Here is a 22,704-nt window from a genome sequence, read left to right as displayed (position 1 = left end):
GGAAATTGTCTTTTTTTTTTTTTCTACATGTTAAAATTGGATCCTTGGATGGTCCTTGAATTTTTCCTTCCTAATGTAACTGATGGAATCAGTGATACACGCTGACACATCTGGGATGCCCATGTTTTTCGTCAGGGCCGGGATCTTTTCCTGCAGCTATGAGGTCATTACAGATGGCAGAAGCTCTGCAGCCTTTCACGGCCGTGCAGTCGTGTGATAAATCAAGCAGTAATTGAGTCATCAGACACTTCAATTTTCTATCTTTTCTGTTTTAATACGATTAAATTCCATGCCTGCCTCAAGCAGCAACGAGCCGGGAAAGGGCTCGAGCGTGATGAGGTGGGAGGAAGCTGTCATTCTTTGGTTCGGGAACGCCCTCTACTGGTCACATTTTAGAGAATCGACTGGCAGATTATCAGTCAAAGACGTGTTTAGAAATTACAACGACGTGTCCCTGGAGTCGTTTGGCGTTCGTCAGCTTGACTATGAGTGCTGAAATCACAAGATGAAATAAACCCATCCGTAAAAAAAACAAACCAGCTGATTTACTTTGGGTTGGAAAAGTTTGAAAGTGCTTTTTTTTTTCTTTTTTTGGGGGGGGCTACCAGTAATCAGCTTCATCAGCCTCTCTCTCTCTCTCTCTCTCTCTCTCTCTCTCTCTCTCTCTTCTCTCTCTCTCTCTCTCTCTCTCTCTCCCTCTCTCTCTCTCTCTCTCTTTCTCTCTCTCTCTCTCTCTCTCTCTCTCTCTCTCTCTCTTTCATTGGATTCAGGCCTCAGATTGCGCGACAAATACATCCAAACCTGAGGCAAACAGCTTTCTGAAGCGCGCCATCTGTCCTAAGAGCCCAGCCAGAGTGAGAGGTTACGCTAGGTCAACCCCTTGGAGGAGCTTCACAAAGGCTTGCAGCCATCAGGTTTCCCAGCAACACTTTTAAAGCTGAGGAACTTGTGACCTGACAGCGTTCGTGAAGGTGAGAGCCAAGCATCTGGGGAAGGTTCTCAAAAGAGGTGCAACATCCAGCTCAAAGTCACTGGAGGGGGGGCGAAAAAAGAAAAGCCAGGCCGACAACATTCTAGTTGTAAACGTTGCCGCTAGGGGGCAGTATGTCCTAAAAAAAAAAGTGCTAGAAGTGGGAACGACCGAAAACCTGTGCAGGCAAAACAGAGGACCAATTGTCTTTTACTGAGCCTTCGTCGAGCCGCACGGTTGGAAGGTGAATTGCAGTTATACGTGTGGTCAAGCCCAAACTCTCATTCATTTTTGTTCTGAAACAAAATACATAAACTAGGAGGAGCTGTGGCCTGGGGTCTATATGTTGAAGGGATGAGGAAAAGATAAGAACAATGGACAAACGGGACCCTCACCATGCGTTGAAAACGACCCCTTTCCTATATTATTATTATCAGATAAGCACACAAAGGAATAATGACTAATAATATAATAATCAATAATTAGTTTGCTGAGTGCACTTTTTTTTTCTTAACTGTCTAAGCTTCAACACTTTTTTTTTTCTTTTTTTACAAACACCCCAAATTACAAAGAAGGATCTATGTTGTAGTACTCCTGCCTTTTGCTGTGTATTTGAAACACACCTTTCCTCTGTGTAAATGACTGCAGACTGGATTCTTGGGCCTGTGCAGTGTTGGCAGCGGAAGATAAACAAGCATCAAGTGACTGTACATTCCTCTGAAGTCAGAGTTGCTTCTGGCACTGGTCCAGGCCCCCAGCTCCTGCGTTATACACAATTTATAATCGTTATTTTTCATCTCTAATTCCAGTGATGCAATCTTGCATGATATACTGTATGTATTGCACAAGAAAACCTTTGGTCGTTCTCCAGTAGCAGGAGTACTTGGGCCTGTTCACAGTCTCCAGCAAACCACTGAGGGTCGAGACACTTTCACTCCACACGTCTGGGCGGGGGACAAGACAAGATGCCTGTGAGGTCTTCGACTTCAGAGTGTGAAACAGAATGCCCATTTCCTCTAGGGAGTTCATTGACAGGCTAGTAACAAACATGGCTTGTGAATTTTGCACAGCGCTATTAGACCCCAGTGTTGGCTCTTCTGTTGTAATTGTATTTTGTTGTCCGCAGCATCAGCGCAGCAGCCAAAATGTTTTTTTTTTAATTTATTTTTTTTAATCTGAGCCAGTTGTTGTTACACTCTTTATGCTGTGGGTGTCGCTGTGTTCCGGTATTGTTGGTGGTTCAGGGTTATAAAGGTAGCCGTGTCACTGCTGTCGTCAGGTGTTCTGACCCGGAAGAGCTATTATTTTAATCCTATTTTATTTGTTTTATTTATTTTATTTTTCTCTGCCTTGCACCCTGGGTCTGAGGATTGAAATTTCATTCATTATGTCATATGTCGAGTACGTGTGATGTCTGACAATAAAGTTGAGTTGAGTTGAGTTGAGATGGAACTGGAATACATGTGGAAAGCCCTTCTTTCATCTCAAGACAGGCGTAAGGATTGTTTTTTTCCCTGAGCAATACACAGCAACACTAGCGGGCGCGTCAGCCAGGTAACTTTGGGTCAAGCGGAGAAGAAGCCAGGCGCTGGGCTTCGCTCCGACACTACCGCCACAACCCCACATCTGTCATCAGACACATCAGGGCAGCTGTCATGTGGAGCTGGTGACTCGTGTGCATCACACCAATCCAATCCCAGTGTCCTCAGACGTGGCTGTTATTGGCGTCTTTGTAGCGCATGCTAGCAAGAATGCGAGTGAAGTTATGGAAAATGGAGATTGGCAAATGTTTGAGCAAAACAATTTTAATGAGCTGCTTCCTATGCCGCTGTGAGCCAACCACACAGCTGAAGCTGCCTGCGGAGGAGGAGAGAGCTTTTGGACTGGCGGGAGGAACTCAGCAGATGCGGCTATTTAGCATCGGGCCGTCACCCGTGTCGCCGAGGCTGGCCCGGGAAGGCCTCCATCGTCATGGTTAGTGCACGGCTAGCAAGGATAGCAAGCAAGAAGAAAAGGTGTGTGGAGGTGTTTGTGTGACTGCTGTGTCACCGTGACACACAGTCAGTTCACAGCGAGTGAAAACGGCTTTGAATTGACATGAGGACCCAAGCAAGTACTGAGGTGTTTAATAAATAACAGCGTCAACAACACAACATCATCATCAACAGTAACAACAAAAACAACATTAAAAGCTTGAATTCATTTTGTATATACATATACTGTATATATTTTCATATTTGACTGTATAAACCATAAATATGACATGCAGTCCTCATAACTTAAAACAACCAGGACTTTATTGACTGAGGTAGGGTCAGGAGCAAAAAGGGGCTGGACAGATGAAGCTGTTGTGTGTGTGTGTGTGTGTGTGTGTGTGTGTGTGTGTTTCCTGGAGGTGGGGAAGAGGATTACAGTATTGGCAATAAAGCTGCAGTGGCTGTTTAGAAGTGTGTGTGTATGGTGTGTGTGTGTGTGTGTATGGTGTGTGTGTGTGTGTGTGTGTGTGTGTGTCCGCGTGCACACTGCACGCAGGCACGTTTGCTTTGTAGTTCACTGGTGGGGAGTCGTCGTCCCCCCCCTCCCCCCCGTCGGTCAGCGCCCCATTCGTCCCGCCCACGACTTCCTGCTGAGGACGCACACGCACGCGGCGTTGATGCGGATGAAGCGCCAGGCAGTCCGCTCGTTGAAGACGGTCAGGGCGCTGACAAATATGTGCGTGTTGGTGCAGTAGGAGTTCCAGTGGCGGCTGTCGATGCCCAGGCACCCCGAGTTGCCCTGCCTGGAGCCCTGCTTGCCGGCCCGCCCCCCCGGCTTGCCCCCGCGGGGGGCGGCCGAGCCCCCCCTGTGTGTGGGAAAGCGGCAGGTGGTCTCGAAGAAGAACTGTCTCTTCACCACGTTGTTGATGGTGACGTTGGGCAGCACCGTCACGTTATTCCCAGCGATGTCCGTGGCCTGCGTCAAGTTGTCCACCCAGCTGTTGATGCTGTCGCACACCGAGTACTCCCCCCGGTGCATGGTGTGCGACCCCCCCGCCCTGCGTCTCACCCTCGGCCCTCTGGCCCCGTCAGTGTCGTAGCCCTCCCCCTCCAGCGCGTCGTGCGTGGGCGCCACCTCGCTGAAGACCACGCGGGGCGAGGGCCGGTAGCGCCTCTTGGAGAAGAGCTTGGGGTCCACCACGGGGACGGGGGGTTCTGAGGGGCCGTGGGAGTGGCCGACGGCGGCGCTGCTCCTGTCGTGGTTCTGTACGGCCGCCCTGTGGGGCCTCTTGGTCCTGTGGTGGCCGCCCCTGCGGTGCTCCTGCGAGGAATAGTGTTCGGAGGGGTGGTCCCCCGCCTCCTTGTGGTGCTGTCCCGCCCTGTGATTGGCTGCCGTCTGCTGTCCTGCTCTGTGCTTGGCTGTCCCGGCGCTCCAGGCCAATCCGCCTGCCATGTTCAGTACAGCCTGGACGCCGATCAGAAGGAGCAGGACCAGTGGTGACGACCTCATGGGCACACGTCCTGCGGGACGCACGCGAGGGAGGAAAGGTTTAGCCGAGGGACAGATGCTCAAGGTGGTGGGGATAAAGTATAAAGTATAAAGTGTTGGCTTGAGAAATGTTGCTTTGTCATCCTGGTGACTTTCAGCAGAGCGGGTTCTCAATCTTATCCTTCACACAGGGATTCCACACAGCATCACATGCTCTATCTGTGACAAAACTAGTGAGCCACGGCAACTCACTGACGATTAAAGCCCGAGAAGAAGTCGAAGGGCAACACGGGAAGTGACTTTGTGGTCCCGTCCATCAGAGATGACAGCGTGTGATGTAGAAGCAGCACGCTTATAAGAACGTCGTGGTTTTCTCTGGTAAATTATATGGAGCAGCGTCCAGCCTTGTGCCATCGCAACACTGAGCAGCAGTGAGCTGTTTCAAGGCGTGCGTGCTATGATGTGTTGCAATACCTGTGGAATGTGTCCTGTTGAAGTGAGAGTCCCTGTGGACTCTAGAGCCAGATTCCAGTGCAGGCCAGGCACCTCCTGCCTGCCATCTGGAGCCCCTGAACCACCGCTCTGTAACACACACACACACACACAGAGAAAAAAAAACCTTCAACCATATGTTTACACAGTTACACTCTTGAACCACCATCTGTTGCATGATATTCTTATTTCCTCCTCCTGTTTTAGATTTAAAGAATGAATATGCCATTATCCTTTAAGAGCAAGCCTTGAACTGGACATATTTTGGTAGACGGACAAAGTTTGACCAATTCCTCTGTGTTTACAACCCGGTTATTTATATTTCCTGTGCAATAACAAAATTATAGCTCCATGTGATGGAAATGCACAAAAAACCAAAACAAAACCCTACATTTGCTCTGAGTATAAACACATGGCTTACACATTCTCAGTCGTTAATGTGTCCATTCAGTCGCTGTTTTTAGTCTAAACGTCAGAAGAAAAAAAAAAACAAAAACCAAGCAAACTTGAACCTGTTATGTCAGACTGGCACAGGGTCCAACGTGAGTCAGTGGTGAAGTAGCTGCAACTTAAGAGAGCAGCGATGTTTAGAGGAGAGACGACGTTGACAGAGCCGAGGATCCCACCAACACTGCCCCAGCAGACACACACAATCTACCATTATCTGACCTCATCTCAGGCAAAGAGCACGCACACACACACGCACACACACACACACACACACACGCACACGCACACACACAGTGTGTTTACCTCCGAGAGCTCAGACTTGCCATGCTGCGGCATGCTCGGCATCTCACACCTCATTAGATGCTACATATACATTGAGCGTGAAGCTCCCCCGCGTGCCATCTTGAGAATGGGACGTGCGCGCGTGTGCGCACACACACACACAACCCGCGGCGCGCTTCTCGGAAAAAAACAAAAAAAAACAAAGGGCGTACGTGCGCACGACGGAATGCACGTGCGCGTTTGCATGTGCAGACGATGCTGTGACGGATGCCGTCTCGGGCCCTTTAAGCGCAAACACTTGACCGTTCCAGTCCGGATTTATTTTGTTTTTGTTTGTTTGTTGTTGGTTGATTGATGGTGTGATCCTGGTACGACTTGAAAATACTCGCAGTCTGAGTCTTCAGTGTTTAAGCTAAAAATGGCAACCTTCATGTGAAAACGCGCAGCACAGAAAGGCCTTGGCCCAGCGTGGACATGCTCGGAAAAGTAAAGCATCAGTTATTATTATTATTATTATTATTATTATTATTTTTTTTTTTTATTTTTATTTTATTTAATCCTTTCTTCGTATTCGGGCCGTCTGCATGCTGCCAGCCGTCACAAATCTTCCCAGCGGGGGCCTGCGTGACCAGTAGAGGTCAGTGTTGTCTGCCTTTATCACGCGCACTGCAGAAAATTAATGAGCACGCTTCAAGCGGCTGTAAATTTAGAATGTTGCTCTTTCCATGAGGAATAGCTGCATGACAGAAGTTCAGATCGCTTCCCAGTTTTCTCCTGCCTTCATAAACTAAACATCAATTTTCTGCCTGGAAATAAATAAACCAAAGCATTGAGCCTGCCTGCCGAGTGGAACCTCTCCCCGGCGTCCCACTACTGTAACACATCCTCGCTGTCGGCTGTAGCTGTAGGCCACATTCCCTTGAAAAGGGTTTGCAGACCCTCACGCAACAGCCCCTCGTGCGATAGGCGCTCATTTACTTCCACAATAAAAGTGCCGCTGTAACTTATAAAACATACAGTGTGTGGGGGGGGGGAGGGGGGGGGGAGTAACCGACCAAACGCAGTCGCAGGCTCGCAGCAGTAAACGCTGGCAGACACGTTGCCTCCCCAGTGTTAGCAGTAGAATAATTAAAAAATAAATAAATAAATAAATTATAAAAAAAAAGGAGTAGAATCTCCGAGTCGTGTTTATACGTTTCAAGATAAATGCAGAGTGAACAAATGATCTCACAATTCAACCTTTGTTTTTTTTGTGTGTGTGTGTTTATTTAACAAATGCTAAAGAAGTACAGCTGCAAAGCGCTCAGACTTTCTTTTTTAGATACAAAAGGTGAGAGGAGCTGACCTAACACTGATATCCCTCAGCAGAAATAAAGGCAATATTGCAGGCACACCTCCGCTACACATACAGATAACATACGGCTCCGGGGCAAACAGGCGGCGCTGTGATTGATCTCAGCTGATGGGCTGTGCACTATTTACATGACCCAGGGTGGAAGGCGGGAGGAGCTTAATGTTAAAAATATGTTGCGTGTGTGTGTGTGTGTGTGTGTGTGTGTGTGTGAGTGAGTGTGATGCCAACAGAGCCTTCAGAAACTGCAGAGCACACCGGGAGCACAGGGGTCAGAGCAGTTTACAGAGCACCACTGACTGCTGGGCTCTCTGTGCTGATGGATCACAACATGCACAATGACCCCCCCCCCCCACCCCACCCCCCACCTTTCGTAGCTGCTCACAGAAATACAGGCCAATGTAAAAACCCATGCAGGGACTTTTTGAGCTGGAGCTGCTTGTAGTTGGCCTGTATTTACCTTTTAAGGCTCAGACGTGAGACCGGCGTCTGCTCTGGAGTCGGCCAGGTATTTCTGATAGATGTTCATTTGATGGAAAAGTCAAAGGATTTGTCCTGACTGTCTGACTGTAGTCTCACATGATCTAACCGTGTAGGTGGGGGGGGAGGGAGGCCATCCATATGGAACTGGTGAAACAGGAAGTTTTAGCCAGCTTTATGGAAGGGGTGGGGTGTCGGGGGGGTGGGGAGGGGGGGGTGAGCAGGGTGGGCGCACAGCGAGTTGCTCTCCTCTGTCGTACACCGCTAGGAATATCCGAACACGCACTCGCCCGGGGGAGAATGGGTTGGCTTAGGGGGACAACGCTGCTCCCATGTGCGAGCTCAACAATGAGAAAGGTATTCCAACATTGTTGTGTGAGCGAATACCAGAGAGGTGAGACGCGCAATATGGTTTGTGTTTCCAGCAAGCCCACATGCTGTATCAATACGGCCCGCCATAAACACAAATTCATCGTTTGATGTCGAATTATGATTCATACTTTGTACAGTTTGCGGGCCGACCAGGATGTTTATAGAAAGGCCTGGCGTCCGAGCTGGAAGGGGCTCCCATTTACCAGTACAGTACTGTAAATTACAAGACTGTAAATTAGGAACTCTTCCGTTTGGGTCACGGAACTCCTTTAAATGGCACCACATGGTCCTGCCCGGTGTGAGACAACGGCTAATGTTTCATAAACTCTACCGTTAGCCTGGCGTCTGTCTTAGCGTGGGAAAGAAGACACTTCCCCAAAAAGAAAGGTAAAGACCTCCTGTCATCAACAGGACCTTTTGCTCCACACGTCTGACACAGCTCATGGGATACTTCCTCATTTTTTGGGACTCACTGTAAACCCTCGAGATGGTTGTGGTGAAAATGCCGCTAGATCGGCAGCAGTTTGGGAAACACTCAGAGCAGCGTCCCCCCCCCCCAAAAACAACCCACGTTCATCACCTTCAAAGTGACTCCAATCCACTTTCTTCTCGGTGCTGACAGTCTTCCCTAAACCTCAGGGACGACCTTTCCACCACGTCTACATGCCTGACTGGCTGCCATGTGTTTGGCTGATACCCAATCAGGTCTTCCTGTTGTTGATGTTGCTACCGGGCGGATTAAAGGGGCGCCATTTAGAAACCAAGAGACTGTTAATGGAAGCGTCAGTGTTAGTGCTCGGTGTTACAAATTCCAACTTTGAGTTTGCACACTGAATGGGATCGACTGTGTCTTCATTCAATCTGTACGATAGTTTGTTTGTTGCTTTCTCTCAGAGACTGACCAACACAACGCCACCCATGGGACCTTCCGAGGAACACTGAGGTTTGCGTTAAAACATGGGAAAAAAAAAAGTAGGAAGACACAATCTAAAATGTGTCTGTGATCGAAGAAAAGAAAATATTGATAGAACAATATTTCGGTTTGCTCTCTCTCAAGTGCAAGCAACAGCAAAGTGAAGATCAACCACAGGCACACTGAACACAGCCGGTCCCAGAGAAGCAGCGTTACAGCGGAGCTCTTTCACATTCAGCCTGCTGGGTGGCTGAGCCGCTCTGGAGGATCCGATGACAGCGCACTAACAAGCAGGCAGGTGGGCCGAAACAGCAGCCAGCTTTTCTTCCATCTATCTGCCAGACGCGTTAGTCATTAGATACAAGTCCTCGTTAAAAGATGTTACAGAGGCAGCGTGTCAACACACCCCTCACACACACACACACACAGGCGCTGTCGACAACGGCGTCCCGTTATGAAGGGGTGAGAAAGAGAGAGTGGCAGCTGACGGAGGTGGGACTGAGGCGGGGGGGGGCGGGAAACAAAAGGAAAGCTGGAGAGTGTTTATGTGTCTCTCCGCGGCCCGGTGCTGCTCAGTTCCTCCCGCTGTCATCCCGTGGAAGTGATTGTCAACGGGGACGTGTGTCAGGTTGACGTGCCCTCCCACCCCCCCTTTTTTTTCAGGTTCAACACGCATCTGCACGCCCCATACAGGAGGCCCGTGGCTCACGGCACACGGTTGCATTCTGCAAACGTTCCCGGGAGGCTGTTTCTGGAGGTTTTCTACATGCAATGCTCATGCACAGTAAAGTTTTTATTTTTTATTTATTTTTATTTTTTTACATAATCATGGTGACAGGGGCATGGTCAGTTGGGTGCATTCAAAATAAAAATAAAATAAAATGAAATAAAAAAACAAAAAACAAAATAAAACCCAATGCAATGTGTCTGTACATGTTTGAAGCAGCTTTGAGAAACTGAAGCGGAGGTCAAACTTCCCCTGGACAGTCCTGTATTCTGCTGCGCCCTTATTTGTCAGTGAATGAGGATTGAACTCCAGGCTGCCGGAATAAATAAATAAAAACAAACAAACAAACAAACAAACAAACAAAAAAAACACTTTTTAAAGCATGGTTGTTTTTTTTTAACTGTGTGTGTGTGTGTTTTTTTTTTATTTTTTTAAAGGAAACATTTGCTGCGAGACCCTGAAAAGCACCTGTTGCACATCATGAATACTTTAAATAGTAATCTTTTGGCCTAGGGGGAAACAGGAAGAGAGACGAGAGACACATGCGTGTGTGCGCAAACACACACGCATGCCGCCTGCTAAAACACTTGACCCCTCGGTTCAATGACAAATGACGCAGAGAGAGAGAGAGAGAGAGAGAGAGAGAGAGAGAAGAAGAAGCCCGAGCAGAAGACGGATTGTTGTGCAAAACTGTCCGTGCACGACCGGAACACCTGCTCCTCCACAGTCTGCCAGAACCATACATGTCGTCAGACTGCAGCAGAATATTCGCTGTGGTCGAGCTGCTTCCTTAGACTGACCCTCTGTTCATCTCGACCGGCTGCTGTCGTGCTGTGTTTTTTTTTGCTCTGAACAAACGCTCGAAACCAATTCTGTCAAATCAGAACATGGTGTCACAAGCGTGTGAAGAACGGCCCACTGGACCGCTTTCCTGTTTTGATTTAAATGCACGGAGGGACGTTATATACATTGCACCTTTCTGCGCAGGTTTCTCCCGACATGTGCGGTGCCAAAGTAAACACACTTGTATCTGTTCCGGGCGTCTTGACAGCGTCAGTGCTGTGTGAAGCCGAGGTGTGGAAAGTAAGAAAAGCAAACTTTGGCAGTCAGCCAGGAGCTTCATCCTGCTGCTCTTCTCATTTAAAGGCAAATCATCGGCACTTTTTACTCCTCTGGAAAGTGACCACAATGTTTGCTCATTTTCCTGGGTGAAAGTCAGAGGTTCCTGGCCTCTGTGCAGCAGTTTAGATCATTGTTATGTTCAGGTATTTTCAGCTTCTAGCCTTCTGATCGCTCTCTTTGCCAGCATTGCTATCTTGCTGCCACAGACTTTCTTCTGTTCTTTTTTTTTTTTTTCTTTTTTAAAGAATCCCCTGCACTCTTGGCTACCTCTTCAGAAGCTTCTCAGAATTGACCAAAGACACACACAATAGTATTGCACTAACCAGTGGAGGGAATTTATCCTGGAACTCGGATAATTGAAATTGTTGGACTACATTTGGTTCCATTGGAACTTTTTCTTCTTACGCAAACTGTCCAAGAAAGTGAAACTGAGGAGGTCGAAAAGTGTAATAGGGAATTTTGCCTTAGTCAAACAATCTCCTCCGGCAGCGAGACCAAAAGACACGTCAGCGACACACATCTAGTGCAATACAACACAGTGGTGCCAGACTACGCACTTTCACTTTGTTTTCGAGTATTAATATTTGTCTCTCGCCTGTCCAAGTGAGAAAAGCTCGTCCTTTGCTTGATCAACCTGTCTCACCTTTTAGAAAGTAAAAGCAATTGGTGAGATGTGCTGTTTGTGATGTGGTAGAGGCCACTGACTCCTCACTGATACCTTTCCTGGCTTCGTGACCCAGCTACAGGGCCTTGGTTCAAACATGTGCAATGCTTCAGTTTTAGCAGGAGCCTTTTTTTTTTTTTTTTTGTAAAGGGGTGAGGTTAACCATGCTCCACAGACAAATGAAAAATCAGGATTTGAAAATGAGTTTAATGTGAGACCTTAAACCTGATAATGATGTTCTAATCGCCTACGACAGTGGTCCCCAACCACCAGGCCGCGGACCGGTGCCGGTCCGTGGGTCATTTGGTACTGGGCCGCGTTAGATGGACGTGACAGAGAATCTCCGTTACGTCCGTCTAACGCTCAACTCTTGCGAGATTAAAACCCACAAGCTAGCAAGCAACATGAGTGTTGCCTCCCCCCCCCCCTGCCTCCTGCCTGTCCGTGAAAATATTGTCTCACATGCACGGTGGTGCTAAAAAGGTTGGGGACCTCTGGCCTACGATGTCCATTAACAGAAAGAAAATGTGTTTGTTTTTTTTCCCTGTGAATTTCAAGGACAGCTCTGAATTACTGCCAAAACATGGTTGCAATGTAAGCTCATTCGCCGTCCTTTGGCCACACAGCATGCAACAGTTTATCTGAAAATGATTTACCATATGGGAGAAAATTGAATCCTTGTGTTGTTTGTAAAAACAGAATCCAAAACAAGCAGCGTTTTGGCTGCGAGCGAAATTCAGCGGTAATTACATTCAGAATAAGTGGCAAATATAAAACAATGCGGCTCTTGTGCGCATTGTAAGTTTGGTGCTCCTCCATGTATCGGTGTGCATTAGCGAGTGGGTATCTGTGCCTGCATGTTAGTGTGTGTGTGTACATTGTGTTGCATGGCAATTTAAGCCACAGAGATGTGCATGTGCTGCTCACGCAACACCCCGAGGTGGAAGTACTTAGCATGTATGTGACAAGCCGCGTGCTGCTGTTTGTTATTAAAATTGAACTTGTATTGGCATCAGAGTTCCATTTTGCATTTTGTTTTTTGTTTTTTTTATCTCTCTTGAACATTGACTCGTTGAATGAAACACAGACGTCCTTCAAACCCAGTGTTGAATGCAAAAGATTCTCTGAGGACCCCTTTCTTTTGGGAGGAAACCTTGCATTTTCAGCTTGCATGCAGACATTTTGTAAGTAAACAACTGTATTGGTCCTGTCACAGTATTAGCCCCACTGTAGTTTATGTAAGACATATTTTTTGATAAAACTGCCATAAATGGATGGGCCTTAAGGCATTTTAAAGGTCATTACAATCATGTGGTATGTTTACACATTGCTTCAGTCAAATCTATTTGTCGAAATCCCACTTTGAAAAAAAGAAGAAGAAGAAAAAAAAAAGCAGAGTTTGTGCTAAATTGAATTCCTCAACACTAAAATAGCCAGTTAATGAGGCTGGGAGTTGAGGCGATCCTGTGTGTATAGACTTCAGTCTGACTCAAATTGGGTTCTGCAAGTTCTTCTGCAAGTTTCCAGTGACTCAAAAGTTAAGTGGCATGAATGCATGACAGACAAAGACAAAGTTGTTGCAAAAGGAAACCACTCAAAATAAAACACAATGCACATCGTTTGGAAGTTGTTTGCCAGACAACTTAATATCAGAATTTTTAGGTCTGTAAGATGACTGACCTGAACCTCACTAAAGGTAGGCTGCCACCTGTGCTGCGCGTGTATGGCCGGATCTTTCTGTGACAAGCAGAAGAGAACCGTCTGGACGAATGAGGAGACCAAAGTGTTCCTGGAGCTAATCCAACCTCTAACCTCTTCCACCCCGTGATGGAAACGCACTTTATGTTATTTTTGTTTTTTAGTTTGAATTTTCAAAAGTCCACTTTAATTCTGAAACGTCTGATAGTTGGACATAATTTCTATCTATACGTCGTATCCTTTTCAGGCTGTCCAACCCCATAGCCTGCTCGGACCTCTACTACCCCAAAGGTAGGAAACCTCCCCACTGAATGTCAGCATTGTCCTTAGGCTGAACTCTGTCTGCTGTTTCCAAATCTGCAAGAGCTCCTGCCTTCCTCTTGGCTCTGAAACATATGCGCAGTCAGAACACTGTGACCATGTTTGTGGAAGGTCTCCTACCTTCTTCCTCCCCCTCCCCGCAACCAGTCAACCCAATCTCCTCTGGCTGAACAAGCACATGTGGGAGGCCAGTCTTTCAGGCCTTGAAGGCAACGATGAACACAGTGACCGGCATGCGTTCCAAACCCCTCGTTTTCGTGACCTTGACTTTCAACAATCTTCTCGTGACTTGTGGTTAATCTTTCGGAATTGTCCCTGGCAAGAAGTCCCCAGTTCTGGTGAGAATGCAGAGAACCCAGAGTAGAGGAAGGCCGGAGAGGAGATGGGGAGGCAGACACAGCGTAGAGAGGAGGAAATCAGAAACATCGAGGGATGGGGAGAGGCAACAAGAATTGGAGAGTAGGCTTAAGACGAGGAATGAGATGTCTGGGGAGTCGAGCAAATAATGGAGCGAGTGATAGAAAGAGAGAAAGGTTGCGACGCTTTAGAAAGCTGGAGGAGTTTTAGGACAGACGGGGAGAGGAATTAGGTCTACCGAGTGCTACAAAGGACCCAGAGGTGGGAAATAGACAAATGTTTCATTGAGTCTAACAACCCCCCCCCCTGCCCCCCCGTCACCTTCACTGAAAACCGAAGATTGTCTCTATTCCCTTTTGCAGCAGACAGAAAGTCAAAGGCCCTGTTTGCACTTGGTCATTTCAAGCGTTTTTGGTATTCCGATGGGCAAAAATCACACAAAGTGACCAAGTGGAAACAGTCCAAATCCGTATTGTCATCCAATCACGAACCCTAACCTCGGGGAGGTGGTTTCGACGCTTCGCATAGCATTCGTCACAGTATTTTCAGCCCCAGAGCAGCTACACAGAGATCAGTGCTGCTCGACCTCGTGGCTTTGCTGATAACGATCCCCTGACTAACGCTGAGTCATCGCCTCAACATAGCGGGACGTCTTTTGCGCGCCCGCCACGCAGCCACGCAGCCCGAGCGTATGCATTTGCGTGCAACACTGGTGCGGCGTGAGTCACACAGGTGAATTTTGTGGGGAATCTAAATTTGACGCGTGGGTGTGAAGAAGCAGATGTGATCAGTCGAGACAACAGAGGTTTTTCCCGTTACGGCTCGTTGGTGCGTCTCGTGCCATGAGCATAGGCGTTGGCCGGGAGACGCCAGCTGAGCATAGGATGCGTCAGACAGCGACTCTCCGACTCTGCGATATTGGACTGAACTTGATTTGTGTCGCCTCAGATAACATGACGCTAGATGACTCCTTTGCATGGCTCAGTGCAAGCTTTTTTTTTTTTTTTTCCCTATCAAAATAATAAAGCAAAGAAGCTATTTTTCCCTTCAGCGTGTCGGAACATTACCCCCAAACTGGTGGAAGTGGACTGTGGTCTTCCAAAATTTGCTTTGCTTTGCTTTTTTTTTTTCAAATTCTTTTCGGTGGTAAAAATGCGACGCTGTCGTCACTCAACTGGAGACTCGACCTGGCCGGCCCGTCTGTGTGGTCTCTGACTCATCCCGTCCCTCTCTCGTTTTCACTCATTCCATCCTGCTGTCCTTGGGCCCCTTGTCTCCTCCAAGCCATCCCCTCTGAAGCCACCGATGTCCACCACCTGTCTGTGCGGGGCCTCCCAGGCCCGTCCTCCGTCTGTTAGCGGCCCGCCGTGCTCGGCTGTGAGCACAGAGCTCAGATTAAAAGAGCTGCCATTCCCGGGCCTCTGGAAATACGCGCTCGCTTGATTGCTGGCTTTGCTTCTGGGTGTGTGGCCCGAGGCTCCAGACAAATTAACCTGTTCTGCCGCGGACGTTCAGACTTAACAGACAGTCGAGCGGAGAGGAACGACTTCCTGCAGCGTCGTTCCCTCCTGTGACTCCTGCCGGCCGACCGTCTGCTTTCCGAATGGAGGGAGAATGAAAAAAGATGCTGCTCAAGTTACTGTTTGTTGGGTATCTGACTTGCCGCAAAAACAGCCATGAGAAGAACGAGACGGGGAAAATACTTTGCCCGTTTGTGAGGAATGTGTTATGACTAGCCACTGGTTCGCCCTCTCCACTATTGTGCAATTCCAATGCCGCATAAAAAGCGCTTGATGAGCGGCTATAGCTGAACGCTTGGCCGAAGATGTGTGTGTGTGTGTTTTGATGAGTATCTAATACAAACACTCACAGACGCCATCATGCAAATGCATCTTACAGGCACAATCCTCACCACGCTCCTCCAGGGCTTGAATTCTTCATCTGCCCTTTTTTTTTTTGTTTTTTTTTGTTGACATGGTCGGCGATAGAATATACGAGGACACATGATTGCCTGATTTCTGCTTGGGCGTGCGTTTTTACACAGGAGCCATTTGATGAAATTAATTGGCTTATTTGAGGATTTTGCACATTTAAGGAGATTCCGCCAGTTGGCGTCGAGGCTACGTGTCGTGCCCGGACAAGTCAACCAACCAACCAACCAACCAACCAACCAACCAAACAGGATCAAGGGCAAAAGAAAGCAAGAGCAAGACGCTATCTTGACATCAGTCCGCATGTGTATGCACACACGATTCACTTACACAAAAGACACATGCGGTCATAAACAAGGAGTTGGGGGGAGGGGGGGGGAACCGATTCAAACCAAGACGCGGTCTCGCTCAAACAGATTGCGACTGCACCGCTGCTATTTCCAGAGGTTCCCGGGTCATTTCGGGACCTCTCAGCCACTCTGTGGGAGCGGTAGCAGAAACTCACAGGAGCATTTGCATATGGAAAGAGTAGACACGTCTGCACATTAGGTCGTCTCTGTCTTTCCTGTCTTGCACCGACATGGACAGTCAAGACACGCGGACGCAGGCAGTTTGGCCCCACGCGTCGCTTCTGATGGAGCGCCTGCGAGGTTCAGGTGCCCCCGGCTGCAGAGGCAATAATGGCGCAACATTTCAATCAATGAAATGGTCCAAAGACGGGAGGGTTTTACTCCTGACTGTGTGCAGGGCAGAGAGGTTGACAACCAGCTCCATATGTCGAGCAAGGGAGCAGAGGGGGACAAAAGAATTCCACTCGTGTCTGACAACAATTCTCCCAACAAAGTCCCCCAACGTCAAACATTGTTAGCTTTGATTTTCTGCTGAATGCCGGTCCTGCCAAACACCGCCAGCTCTGTGTGTCTGCGCGACGGACGTGGACGAGGATCCACGCGGGCTGGAAACCCCTGTCGGTGACGTCACGCTGCCACATTTTCTGCTCCGCCCTCCGCCACATGGCTCTGGATCCTGACCCGTGCTGACCTCCGGCTCTCCAGCTCTCCACCACAAACACAGACTTCACCTGGAGGGCCAACTCTGACCTCTGACCTCCCCACACAGTGATTCCAGACAGAACGCTCCACCCCGCTTCACTTTACAACAAAACTTGGCACATTTTAAGCTCTGACCCGTGCTAGACTAAAGCTCCAAAGAGGGGGAAGGATTTGGGGGGTGGGGGGGTGAGAAGAAAAAACAACTCTGAATTGGTTTTGAACCGCTAGTTATAATCAGCTAATGGTTTCAACACAGGAAAGCTTTGTTCAAAACTGGATGTAACTCACAGAGGCAGAGGAGGGCAGAGCGCTTCTGGCACGTTTGGCCTCAAGTAACTATTAGAGTATTTCAATTATTACTATTACCGCTCTAATTACGTTAATCCACATTGTTAAAGGTTTGAACAAATTATGTGATTCCTCCCAATGGAAGCCTTATTGTGTAACGTGTAATGGTGAGGTTCATGAGGTGTCTGGAAGCTGGGGCGGTACCATTCCTTCTGGAAGCTGTGTTTGTCGCTAAAAAAACAAACAAAAGATTTTTCTCACCAGATCCACGTGAACGCACACGGCTGCAGGTGACGGGGAGGATGCAGAGGTTCTCTTTTAATGTTCAAGTCCACGGCACAGTGGATTTCCACTGGATGGAATTCCAGACAATTTTTGTTTTTTTTATCAAAACGTGCAGTTGGATATGTGTGTCAAAAAGTTCAAATGGAAGCCAGAACGACAAAGCAATGAGCAAGTCCCGACTCTGTTTGTTACAATTCAAAGAGCAGAGACTCATTGGTGGTGCTGTGCTCATTGGCTTACTGAAGTCAGAGCTTGGTTTTCCTCTTACCCAAAGACATGTCGGAACCTTCGCAGTAAGTTACCTTTCACTTCTTTTAAGTCTTGAAATATGGCTCCAGTCATTCAACTGGATCAGTTTCGCATGTGAGGATACAATTGATGGCTACAGTAAATCTATAAATTGTGTCTTGTGGTTGAAGGAAATGTTTTATTCGTTTTCCATTCTATTGCATGTGGAACATATGTGGAAAAGTCCACCCCAACATGAATTTGCCATTTGATATCCTGCAGACAAATTGTGCTAAGATCTAAAAGAGCAGATTTTTGCTGCTGTGTTAATACGGCAGAGAAATGTAATTAAAAGTAGCAGGACGTAAATATGATGTTTATGATACAAGTTGTTTGTTTGCTGACATGCAGAGTGGGTGGAGCTTATTGTTCTGGCCCCGGGTCAAACAGTCCAGGTGTGTTGTCCCGCTGCCCAGGTGTCTCATTAGACACTGAACCTAGACGGTGCATTCCGTTCTATTCTTTAGTTGTTGCTATGATCTGAGCAAACAAACATTCATAGGTTTGAGGACCTGCCGAGATGATGACCTCGTGTTCTGTATCTCCACTCTGGAGGGCCGCGAAGAAACCAAATGTAAAACACGTTGTCGAGCTGAAACTCTGCTTCACCATTTGGCTGAAAGACCTCAGTTTGTATCAGTGTTGTCGGATTATGTGCTTCAAACTAAACCGTGTTTGGTCTTCGGTCCAGTGAATTCAATGTTTATGTTTAAACTGAAATTTTCATTGGGGAGAAAATGCCTTGGGGACACTGATCAAAAGATGCACGTGCGAGGCTTTGACAGATGACATGAAGACATCGTGATGTGTGTTTTGCATAGAGACAAAGTCACTTCCAACAACAAAAAAAATGCTGCTTTTACTATTTGTTTGCAAATGGAAGTGTTGTTGATAGCCTCTATTATTCTTGTTCTTCCTCTGCTCTCACTCTTTCTGTCAGTCAGTTTCTTTCTCCATCTCCATCTCTCTCTCTCTCTCTCTCTCTCTCTCTTGCAAACACACGTATGCACGCACGCACGCACACAAGCAAGCACACGCACACGCACGCACACACACACACACACACACACACAGGTGCTAACACAGGGAAAGCTGTAATTCAGCTTCAAAGGGAAACCTGAGAGGATCATGAATAATCACAGACATCTTTGTCTGCAGGGGAAAACAGCACTGTCCATCTGCCCTCTACACACACACACACACACACACACACACACACACACACACACACACACACACCACTTTATTTGGCCTAAAGGTGTTTTTGAGCCCTGCTATAGGGGGACCTGAAGAGCACGGCTCACTTCCAATTAACAGAAATCTCATGTTGACAATTAGTCCTGATTGTAAACCTGAGCCAAGCAATTGTTTGTTGGCATTTGAAGATGTCATATGCCAATTGGTCTTTGAAACCTTGCTCTACTAAATGTCGAGCAGCCTTTCAGTGGCCTTCAGCCGTCCGCTTTGTCGTTTACGTGGAGCTACTTCTATGAGACCGTGAAGATCTTGACTGATGCTCATGTGGTTGGACATGTGTCCCCAAAAGTCTGCCGGCAGGATCTGGTGGTATTTGTAGAGACTCTCACCTACTGCCAATGTGCAACACGTGTTAAATCCTCCTGTGTGTGTTTGTTTGTGTGCACAGCAGCTTGGTGAAGAGTGAACGGGAGAAAAGACCTCCTCTGTTGCTGTTGGGATGGTGGTGCTGTGCAAGTGAAAACAGTGAAGTCAACCTGCCAGCGTGGCAGAGTGCGATACGTCTTATCTGCTCAGTTGCTCCAGCTATGATGTCGTGTCACTTTAGTAAGTGTGACAGCCAACATGTCATCATTCTGCCTTGTGATACAAGCAAAGTCCGCCTGTGGAGGTCACGAGGTACAACATGAGACATGCCGTGTGCATGTGTGCATGTGTGCATTTGTTCTTCTCTGCCTAACAAGCTAAAGCCACATTGGTCAAACCAAGAGAAAAAGGTAAATGAAAAGTCTGTCCCCTGCGCGCGTGTGTGTGTGTGTGTGTGTGCGTGCCGGGGGGTGGGGGTGGGGGGTCGGGGGGTGGGGGGGGTGCAGTGAATGTTCCGTGCTCGCCGCTCAGACAAAGTGCAGTATCTGCTGCGATGTCAGCGGTGATATATAGCCAGACCGCTGCGCCTTGCTCCTTGTACTTCCTCTGAGGACCAACATAGAGGTGATGAAAACGCGTACGAGTCCCCTTTGGCGCACACCGGCAGCAAAAGAGAGAAAAAAAAAAGACTGAGGCTCGTAAACAATTTAGAAAATTTATTTTTACACGGAAGGGAGCAGGGCCCTCGTAAGAGGGAGCTATGCTAGCCGTGCCTGGACTGAAACCTGTAGCTCTTTCACACACACGCACGCACGCACGCACGCACACACACACACACGCGCTCACACGCACACACAAGGCAGTTGTATATCCTTCCGCCGCTTCTCTTCTAATTGGAAGCCAACAAACAAACCCTGCGTGTTTATCTTCTGTGCGTTCACGTAAACACTTCACTGCTTCTCGCAGCGTCTGCCTTCGTAAATGTTGGTTTGCTGTGACATTCTTCCCCTGTCAAGGCCCGAAAGGAATTCCCTGGTAGGAGTGGCGGGCGTGAGGTCTGTGTTTAGCGCACATGGGTGCCTGTGTGCGTGCCTGCGTGCGTGCGTGCGTGCGTGCGTACATGCATGAGCGCGCACACGCACACACCCGCTTGTGTACACACAAACAATTAGACGTGAGCGGCGGACAGCGATCGGCTTCACGTCAGTGCGAGCCTCAGCGGCCCCACCCAGACCCGAGGAGGACGACCTCGGCAGAGCTCCGTGGTGGACACTGGAGCTCATCGGAACCTCCGGGTCCTTGAAGGGTTGTGTAACATGAGTGGGGTGAAAGACGGATAGAAAAAGAAGGGTAGAGGGAGGCAGAAAGAGGGAGAGAGGTAACCTGATGTCCCGGGAGGTTTTTTCCCTCAACTATGAATTGGTTCTCATTGAAGTTTGAGAACCCCCACACCCCCCCCCCCCCCACACCCCACAACCACCCCCCTCCCCCCGACCCCTGTCTTTTTCTAATCTCTCGCTCGCCCCTCTTCTTCTTCCTCCTTCTCCTCCTCATCCCCTCTGCTCGGGTTTTTGCCTTTGTTTTCACTCTTTGCCTGAACTTGTTAACAGAAGTGGGGATACAACACCACATTCAAGCTTTTTCCTCACTGGGTCCTGCATGCACGACTCATTTGGATTTTTGTTTTCCCTACGACCACCCCCCTGCCCAGAGCACTAACAGGCTGCAGCTGAGCCTAATCCCAATTTAAAGGCTCCACTTTCACTTAATGACAGGTGTGGAGGTCCTGGTCAAAGGGCTCCCTTGTCAAAGGTGCTGCCTGCTCCTCATGAGTCTGTATTTTATTGAAATATATTCTTCTACATTAAACAACATCAACACATCAACACAACTCTCCCTGTTTTAATTAGAGCTCTACAAGAGCGAGGCAGGACTCACCTCACCGTTAGGGCTTCTCCTCCTCCTCCTCCCCCTCTATCCACCGCAGTGAGGAACAAACCTCCAGAGGAGCTCGCTGCTATATTCCGTTTCACTCACACACGGGGCGCCAAATGATCCCCAGAAATTCCCTCTCCTGCTTTTTAAAGGTGTGAATCCAGCTCCGGGGCCATTCACTCCTGTCTGTCTTCCTCCCACACTCTTTGGGAAATGAATTGTTCTCAAAAGTTTAGCAAGAGTAGTCCCAGGGCTGCTCCCTCCCTCCGGTGCGGCTCACTGCAGGTCCTAGTGCCTACATGTTCCTTTCCTTTCCCTTTCATTTAAGGATGCAACAGCTGCCTATGATTTACACCTCTCTGTTGTCATTGATCCCCGCCCTCCATTTGCTCACTTTTTTTTTTGTTGAGCCATTCGACTCATTGCCAATCCAATCTCCTTCGCCTTGGTGTGATTAAATCTTTTCATTGCGGCCTTGACGTCACAGTGAGGTCGGGGCTTTGCGCCGTGTGGTGAAACCTACCGAAAAGTCTCTCTCTCTCTCTCTCTCTCTCTCTCTCTCTCTCTCTCTCTCTCTCTCTGAACTGCACCTCAGTCATTCCAGAGTGTCATAAATTACCTCGGAAAGCCTCCGGCAGCACTGTAGGATACGTCATTTGACGGCCAGTGGCGGGAAAAGTTGCAGTTGCCTCAAAGCCGATGTGGCATCTTATCAGTGGCATCAGTGAGAATTATAAGACTTCTGTTTCCTTAATCTGTCAGCGAACTCACAAGAAACAAAAAAGTCTCACTTTCTTCCATTCCTTTTTTTTTTTTTTAAGAACATACAGTTTTTGAAACCAGCCCTTTGTGATGTCACAAGAGGAACCGATACTGCTCACAACAGGCACCGCTTTTTCTCGGCTGCCTCAAAACAAAAAAAAACAAAAAAAAAACAAAAAAGTGGGAAGCCGAAACCTTTTGCAAGGGCGTTTCAAACAGTGGGCTAAACCCGCTGGTTCCTGGAAAAATAAAGGTCGACACGTATGCATTCTAATGGGCCCAGCGCGTTCTCTCGAGGCGGAGAAAGGACAAATGATTGCACGCTCCTGAAATTCACGGAGCTCCTAGAATGAAACCTTGATGGTCTGTTGCAAGCAGGCATTCCCTCCTGTTACCTGTCAGTCACGACAGCGCAGGCTTTTGGGCGAGTGGAGCCAAGCGGCCGGGCTGTGATATCCTCTCGACCGCCCGGACGCAGATCGGCCACGCCCTCCATTCAGCAGGGCCTCCGGGGGCTCCGGTCGCACAACCAGCCCCCTCCCCGCCTGCTGACATGTCCCTCTTGTTTTTACATCTTCACTTTCAAAATCTTTGCGTCTTCCCCCTCTCGTGCCCTTGTTCTGGCGCGAACGTGTTCGAGCTCTTTCACGGCTTCTCGCTGACCCGAAGCGTATCGCTGACCTGAGCCCCCGTGGCTCCGACTGACAGAGGAGGAGAAAGAAGGAGACAAGTGAGAGAGAGGACGGATTGTGTGTCACTGTCATCCCAGTTGTTCTCCTCCGCCCCGGCACAGGGGAACATTGATTTTTCACTTAAGCTGCAGACATTAATGGGCGCCCCAGCGCTGATGAGAAACTTTATTTGAGTCAAATGGGCCTTGAAAGAAATAACACAGGTGAAAACCTGAGAGGGGTCTCGCGCCGCTCAAGAATTTTG

The 22,704-nt window shown here is 48.3% G+C and overlaps 1 protein-coding gene across 3 annotated transcripts; it reads right to left on the bottom strand.

Moving 5' to 3' along the window:
• Window positions 1-3,081: 3,081 nt before the first annotated feature.
• Window positions 3,082-21,231, bottom strand: ngfa (nerve growth factor a (beta polypeptide)). Of its 3 annotated transcripts, none has more exons than XM_076022566.1 (3): window positions 21,010-21,231; window positions 4,910-5,017; window positions 3,082-4,467 (listed from the first exon to the last, which is right to left on the bottom strand). In XM_076022566.1, exon 3 carries the CDS (start codon window positions 4,454-4,456, stop codon window positions 3,563-3,565), a length of 894 nt encoding a protein of 297 aa, XP_075878681.1. In that variant the 5' UTR covers window positions 4,457-4,467; window positions 4,910-5,017; window positions 21,010-21,231; the 3' UTR covers window positions 3,082-3,562. The 3 variants fall into 3 exon arrangements, with proteins under 3 accessions (XP_075878681.1, XP_075878682.1, XP_075878684.1); XM_076022567.1 differs by having other exon boundaries at window positions 21,015-21,231; XM_076022569.1 differs by lacking the exon at window positions 4,910-5,017.
• Between the last annotated feature and the right edge of the window lie 1,473 nt (window positions 21,232-22,704).

Source organism: Nelusetta ayraudi, unplaced genomic scaffold (assembly GCF_046127955.1).
Source record: "Nelusetta ayraudi isolate G7.1 ecotype Tasmania unplaced genomic scaffold, CSIRO-AGI_Nayr_v1 ptg000012l, whole genome shotgun sequence".
NCBI classification, from domain to species: domain Eukaryota; kingdom Metazoa; phylum Chordata; class Actinopteri; order Tetraodontiformes; family Monacanthidae; genus Nelusetta; species Nelusetta ayraudi.
This window is presented reverse-complemented; position numbering and strand designations above follow the sequence as displayed.

What these genes read in the sequence shown, in the direction of transcription:
- ngfa (XM_076022566.1), bottom strand. Translation starts at nt 4,456, where the DNA reads ATGAGGTCGTCACCACTGGTCCTGCTCCTTCTGATCGGCGTCCAGGCT.